Here is a 7,754-nt window from a genome sequence, read left to right as displayed (position 1 = left end):
GGTCCACATATCCTGCCTAACTCTTCTCAGGTCTATGTACCTAAATTCTAGGTGTGATTTCAGGATTTATACTGAATATTGTATATACAAAAGAAAAAGGAAACAGGAAAATATTTTCAAACAGATGTAAGTCTGAAACACAAGAGCCATTTCTTCTCCTTGAGAGCTTTGTTTCCCTGTGAACTCAACACTGACGTTACTTTGGAGTCAGACTTAGAAACCCCATGTCTCAGAGGCCCACATCCAACCACAATCCTCATATCAGCCAGCCTCAGGGCACTAGAATTCCAAGCTCATCCGTGTAGACATTCTGCTACATAATGGGAGAGGTAGAACGGACAAGTTTACTTACCTTACAGTCCAGAAACTTCCTCATTGGACCCTTCACAGAAAGGTCAGTTACCACTAAAATTGCAGTTCCAAAGAAGAGCTTAAGAAGGTACAAATTAATTTCTGAAGAAGAGGAAAAGCTTCCTGAGGGCTGCTTTGACGTCCTTGTTTCTCAAAGTATAGATGAGGGGGTTGAGAGTAGGGCTCACCATGGTGTACAGCACCCCAGCCAGCTTGCTCTTCTCAGCACTATAGCTGGAGACAGGGCTTATGTAGGCATAAAAGACAGCAGTGTAATACATGCACACCACAATAAGGTGGGAAGAGCAAGTGGAGAAGGCTTTCTTCTTCCCCTCTGCAGTCCGCATCTTTAGGATGTTAGAGATGATAAAGCCATATGACACAATGGTCATCAGGAAGCTCATCATGCCATAAAAGGCATCAGCCAGGACAATCATGATGCTGTTCACATAGGTGGAGCTACAGGAGAGAAGTAACAGAGGAGGGACCTCACAGAAGAAATGGGTAATGACATTGGGCCCACAGAAATGCAAGCGCAGCATCAGCCCAGTGTGGATGGCCGTGTTGAAGGCACAGAGTACCCACACACCTGCAGCCAGCATGTTGCAGGAGGTCTTGCTCATTACGGTGCTGTAATGTAGGGGGTAGCAGATAGCTGCATACCGGTCATAGGCCATGACTGTGAGGAGGAGCAGCTCAGAGGATGCAGCCCATGTGAGGAAATAAAGCTGGACCATGCAGCCCCCAAAGGAGATGGAGCTCTCCTCTGATATCAGACCCTCGAGTGCTTTGGGCATGATGGAGGAGGTGCAGATGATGTCCATAATAGCCAAGTTGAAGAGAAAAAAGTACATGGGAGTATGCAGCCCGGGGTCGAAGGTGATGGCCAAAATGATGAGGATATTGCCTGTGAGGGCCACAGAGTAGAGGGAGAGGAAACAGCTGAAAAAGAGCACATGGTATTCTGGGTGCTCTGAAAAGCCCTGCAGGATAAATTCTTTTACCAGAGTCTGGTTGCTCATGGTCCTCGGGCTGAGAGGGGTTTCTGGGACTATCAGGTGAATCTCCACCCACAGCTTCACGTAATTTCAGGGCTAGAGAGAGAATTGAGAGGCATCCGAAGGAAAGCTGCTACTGTGTTTCATTCATCCCTGACATCCTGGCATGAGCAATATTGTATAGATGCACTAGGACTTACAACCAAGATAAACACACAAACATGAGAAGAAAAGGGTATGAAAGTTTGGGTCGTTAAAAGGAGGTACAAATGGCTAATTAAACTCATGAAGCATCCTCAACCTCAGTCAAAGAAATGCAAGTTAAATCAATGATCCACTCTATCAGCCACAGTTTAGCAAAGTTCAACAAACGTGATATTGACTAACTTTAGCATGAGTGCCAAGATGAAGACCTTTTAAAATTTGTATTCCATTTAAGCCAAAACTTTCACTTCTATGAACTTATCCTAGGGAAATAATTGAGTATTTTCAAGATGTCCCCATAGCATTATTTATCATAGTGAAAATTTAAAAGCAACCTACACTCTTAAAGGTGAGTATATTATATTGATAAATAAAATGCTCTGTACTTACCAAATCAAAAATGATACTTTAGAAGTGTTCAACTGATGATTATGAAAACAGAATGAAAAAGTTGAAAACTAGTCTGTACAATAGAATCTCATTTTGACTTAAAAAAGAAAAAGGCATCTTTGCATATGTGCCCGTGGAATAACACCTGGCGAGTGATAGACCAGAATTTGAACAGTGGGGATGGATTGTAGTTGATTTCATTTCCTTCTTTTTACTGCTCTGTAGTTTCTGATTCTTCCATTTAATAAGCTTTCTAAAAGGCAGATCTGTCATGTATTTCTCCTTCTAACAATTCTTCTGCGGCACCCCACTGCTCACAGACATCACATAATTAATCCAATGTCCTTTTATTATATATGAAGGTAAATATTCCTATTATAAACATATTTTAAGAACAAAAAGTGAAAAATCAGAAAAGTGCCAAAATCTCTTATGTCCAAGTTTAAATCTGAAAGGTACTTTGAAGATGACCTAGTCCAACCTATTTATTGTTAAGTCACAAGGGGTCTATGTGACTTACCCTAGTCACACAGAGTATTAGTGACAAAGATGTTACCTAGCCACAGGCCTTCTGATTCCAGCCTAGAATTCTTTGCTGTGTAATCTGTTAGTTGCCCCCCCTAAATCCAACCTTGTCAAATGTCAAAAGAAAGTCCAGAAAAAGAAAAATCAACCAAGAATTTATATGATCATTTATTATGATTGAAGTGTAGAATGCAAACCCTAAACTCTCAGCCAGTTTTGGTATCCTATTTGCACTATTATTTCATTTACTGATCAAACAGTGACCATACACAGTGAGAAACCCACAAATGTTACTGACTCTGAGTCAGCTAAACCAAAAGTGTCAGGTCTTTTATACAGTTAATGATCCAAATTAAGCAGACTTACATTATGAGTAAAATTTTTCTCGTTCCTTTATATCACCTCATGCAATGAACCATCTTTAGAATATTCCTAATTACCTTGAAAAAGTCCTTCATCTTTGTGGAGATAATAGATTTTATGTATTTCTGTCCTTTCTCTGTCAACCACAACTGAGGTTGGAAACATAGTGACAACGAGGCAGTACACAATCTAAGACAAGATCAATCTAGACAGGATGAAGCTTTCTTCCAGTATTTAAGCTGATCTGGCCAAGATTTTGTGGCTCATCTTTAGCAAAATTTGTCACTGCCTGTGGGAGACACCTGGGGGAAATGTTCATGGTGATTAGTCTAAGTGGATCCTGAAGGAGCAATTAAATTAAGTGCCTCTTTGTTGGGTACTTAGCTGTCTTTGGTGTTCACACAAAGGCCAGTTCAGATTTCTGACCCAAATGTACGTAAAAGGGTGTAAGCCTGAGCAGAGGGCCAGACCGAACCTCTCTCCCAGGTCATGGACTCTGGGGCAGTGAAGACCCAGCTACAGGTGCTCAGAAGAATGTGCTCACACATATGGACTGAGGTGAGGGTGTCAGACAGGCAGCTAGAACTTCTAGACTGTCTTCCTTGGTAGACTAGAGGCATGGAGCAAACGTCCCCATGTTCCCCTGTGTAAACCACTCCAACAACGGTGTTAGCCCCTCATTGTCCTTTACTCACACATTGGGTCTCTTCCCAAGCAGTCTTCCCTTCCTCATCCCCATATTTTTTCTCCCTATCCAAATCCCACGCAGATCTAACTCCATCCCTTTATCAAGCCCCCCATGAATCCTAGAAGGAAATGACCACTCTCTGATGAATCTCTGTCACATTCAAGGGTTCCCCCACCATGATAGTGGTAATAACATGGGCTTTGGAGTCTTTACAGACCCAGCATCCAATCCCAACCCCTAAACCCACTACTTGTGTGACTTTGGGCGAGTCTCTTAACCTCTCCAGGGCTTAATTATAATAACGATAAGACTTGCTTCATTATCACGAGACCTGACACATGAAAAGCACTTAGCAATATTTTATTTCCTCTTCCCCCAGTTTGGCACCTGTTTACATATATATGTTCTTCTGTGTTAGTTAGCACTCAGAGAACAGGCTAGAAATCTATTACCTACCACCATATGAAATGCTTTGAACATAACTGGCACTTAACACATGATTGTTAATTAAGTGACTGATTAGTTTGGTTGCAGAGTTAAGTGAGTTTGTTGTTAAAAGGTACTTCAACTAGTCTTAATTTTACTAAGCAGCATGATATACATGGAACAAGGAATAAACAAAATTGTTCATAAATGGCTTTGAGACCTGACTGTCTTACTTAAGTAGCTGTATGAATTTGTGTACATCTCATAATCTCTGTGAATCTAAATTTTTTTATTAATATTATGATAGTTAACAACCTTGTGAAATTACAGTTGTACATTATTATTAGTCATGTTGTAGGTACACCACTTCACCCTTAGTGCCCTCCTCCCACGCCCCCTTTCCCCTGGTAACCACCGATCAGTTCTCTTGAATCTAAATATTTTAATCTATACAATGGAAATAATAATATCTACCTTTGGGATTTTTCTTTGGACTAAATAAGATGATGTATATCAATCCATTTTAGAAACAATGTTAATTGTTATTATGGATGAGTCATCTATAGAAAAAATTACAGAGAAAAATTCTAACTTGGCAGAATAAAGCCCAAGCAGATTACCTTTTTTCCAACAAAATAAAAGATACATAAAAAAGAATTCCCTTCCTGTGATGTTAATGATACATTACTATTTAGGAATAAATGTACATTCTAGGTTAAAGGCTAAATTGCTATAATTAAGAGACCCAAATATGTAGTGGCTCAATATTTTCTCTTTGACTCAACAGTCTGATGGTGTACATGAGTGGTGGGGTAGTTTCAGACTGATGGGGTAGCCTTGCTCCATTAATCATTAATGGACCCAGCTTCCTCACAAGTCAAACATTCTTCATCACCTAGGCTGTTATTCTCTCCACCATAAGGAAAGTTGTCACAACCTCTACATTTTGCCTTATAGGCAGGGAAGACACAGGAAGGCTAAGGAACACAATTTATTTTAAGCAATTGAAGCAGATACTGTACACATAACTTCTCACATTCTACTGGCAAAAATTTCATTACATTGCCACATCTAGCTGCAAGGGAAGCTGGGAAATGTAGTTAAGTTGGGAAGTCACATGTACACAAAAAGAGGAAATAAACTTTTGGAAAAAATTAACAATTGTCACAGATATACAAGATGAAAGTAAACGTAGGAGATTACAAAATAGACTGGCAGTCAGAATAAGTTTTACATGTTACTCCTTAAAACAGAGATTCAACACAGAAAAGGGGGATGATTATACAGCTCTTCAGGAAGGAGGCAAAAGAGAAGGGAAGGTGAAAGAAGTAGAGAGGCCAATGATCAACATTTAAACTTAAAAGAAAGTGATTAAATTAATTTAAGAGTTCTAATATCCTTATGCAGCATCCAGAAAGAGTCCTAAAGTGGTGGGACTCTGAAAAGTTATGCATAACCCCAAAAAGTTGCCATCTGATAAAGAAGAGTGCCAAGCAGAGGTGTGGCACGACTGACTGAAAGAAAGTAATATCTGTGCTGTGAGACTTAGCACACAGAGAGGACTTCTGTCCAAGGAGATGCTTGGAAATGAGTGAAAATTCAGGGATCTACAGAATGTCATGAGGAGTCTTGCCTGGACAATACTACTGCCCACATTTTCCAGACCTAATCACTAACCTCAGCTAGGACCAGCTATTAAAACAACCCGATTATTTTTTGGTTGATTTCTTATCACTCAGCTGCAGCCCTGAGCACATTTCATACTCTTCAAGTCCTTCCTCTTCTACTCTTCCCTCACACTCAACTATTGGCCTTGCCTCCTACATTCCTAAGAATGTTGAATAAATTCCTAAGAAGTTCCTAAGAAGAGAAATGCCATTCTATTGGAGCTCCTCAACTTCATTCCTCCCCATCTCAATCTTTCTGCATCTTTGTCCTCAGCTTTTGTTCTATCCCAGCCTCTGTGCAGGTTCTATGAGAAACCAGCAGAAAAACCAGGAAAGGCTCATTTTTCCCTAGAACAAACTGTTGAACATTGTTATTTTCTTTAAGATGTCCACAGAATCTTAAAAATAATTTCTATACCAGGCATTATTTGAAGACCACACATGCAAAGAAGTAGGAAAATATACCCATAGCAAGAAAAATGAATCAAAACCAACTCAGACATGACAAAAATAATAGAATTAGTAGACAGGGACATTAAAACAGTAATCATAACGATATGATTATCGTTAAAGAAGCTGTTAGAGAAAGCTATGTTAAAGCCATATGTTAAAGAAGCTAAAGAAAAGCACAATAAATGTATACAAAGAAGATATAAAAAGACTCAAATTGAATTTCTAGAGCTGTAAATCACAATGTCTGAAATTAATAATAGACTGGGTGCAATTAAGAGCAAATTAGACAGTGCAGAAAAGATTAGTGAGTTTGCACAGTAGCCCATGTGACAGTGATGGAGATGAAGGTGCCCTGGCCCATGTGCACAAATGCCCTCAGAACAGCAACAGGGGCACAGCAGCTGCCCCACCTGCACAACAGTCAGCAGAGTGGTGGCAGCAATGGCAGCCTGACCCGCACAACTGTGAGCAGACAGGGCAGGATCAGAAAAATCAACTCCCAACCCTGCCTAGTGATAGCAGGTGGAACCTGTGACCAGAAGCATCAGGAACCACAGCAGAACTGGTGACCTAGACCCCAGTGGCAGCATCCCCAGCACCGGCCCCACCAGCAGTTGGGGATGCATAAAAGTCACTGAGTCCCCAGGCCACCCAGTGTCAGCAGCACTTGTGAAGCCAGCACCCCTGGCAGCAGTGCATCCAGCACCCCCACATGACCCAGGAACACTAGCACAGGTGGCACATAGGACAGAAGCATCCAAGTCCACAGAGACCCAGTGGAGGAACACAAAACCCAGGTGATCCCAGAAGCAGCAGAAGTGCTCACAGCTAGGTGACCCCAAATGAATCATCTGAGATTGCAGTGACATCTAAGCAGCAAGGAACCAGTAACCCCAGAGGCACAAGCAGCACAAGGAGGGCACTGATGATGTTTTGGCAGAGGCAGTGGAGAGTGGAAAGTGCAGGCTCTCAAATACAACTAGAAGCAGCTCAGAACCAAAGTAACCAAAAATGTAACCAAATAAGAAAAGATGTTTACTACCACAAATGCACCAGCAAAGAATCAAGTCATCAAACACTTTGAAGAACTACAGTGACACTACAGAACAGAAGGAAAATGAGAACTCTCCAAAAACCAGACCTAAAGTCACAGAAGGTTACAATCTAACTGCCAGAGAATTCAAAATACCTGTCATAAAGAAAAATCAACAAATTACAAGAAAATTCAGGAAGACAGTTCAATGAGCTCAGGAATAAAATTAATGAACAGAAGGAATACTTTACCAAAGAGACTGACACTCTAAAAAACAACCAGACAGAAGTTCTGGAGAATAAGAACACAATTAATGAGATAAAAAAATAATGTAGAAAGCATTACAAATAGAGAAGACCTTCTGGAGGAGAGAAGTAGTGAGCTCAAAGATAGAAACCTAGAAATGATTCAGGTGGAGGAAGAGAGAGAACTAAAATTTTTAAAAAACAAAGAAATTCTTCAAGAAATATCCAACTCAACTAGAAAAAGTAACAGAAGGATCATAGGTATCCTAGAGGGAGAACAGATGGAGAAAGGAGCAGACAGCTCATTCAAGGAAATAATAGCTGAGAACTTCCCAAACCTGGGGAAAGAACTGGACATGCAAATACATGAAGCTAATAAACTCCTAATTATCTCAATGCAAAAAGATGTTT

General features: G+C 40.5%; 1 protein-coding gene across 1 annotated transcript; it reads right to left on the bottom strand.

Annotated features, from left to right (window-relative positions):
• Positions 1-446: 446 nt before the first annotated feature.
• Positions 447-1,427, bottom strand: LOC124234813 (olfactory receptor 13A1). Its single transcript, XM_046652253.1, has one exon. The coding sequence runs from the start codon at positions 1,371-1,373 to the stop codon at positions 447-449; it is 927 nt and encodes a 308-aa protein (XP_046508209.1). The 5' UTR covers positions 1,374-1,427.
• Positions 1,428-7,754: the final 6,327 nt, after the last annotated feature.

Source organism: Equus quagga, chromosome 2 (genome assembly GCF_021613505.1).
Source record: "Equus quagga isolate Etosha38 chromosome 2, UCLA_HA_Equagga_1.0, whole genome shotgun sequence".
Taxonomy (NCBI): domain Eukaryota; kingdom Metazoa; phylum Chordata; class Mammalia; order Perissodactyla; family Equidae; genus Equus; species Equus quagga.
Note: the sequence above shows the minus strand (reverse complement) of the source record. Positions and strands in the feature narration are given on the sequence as shown.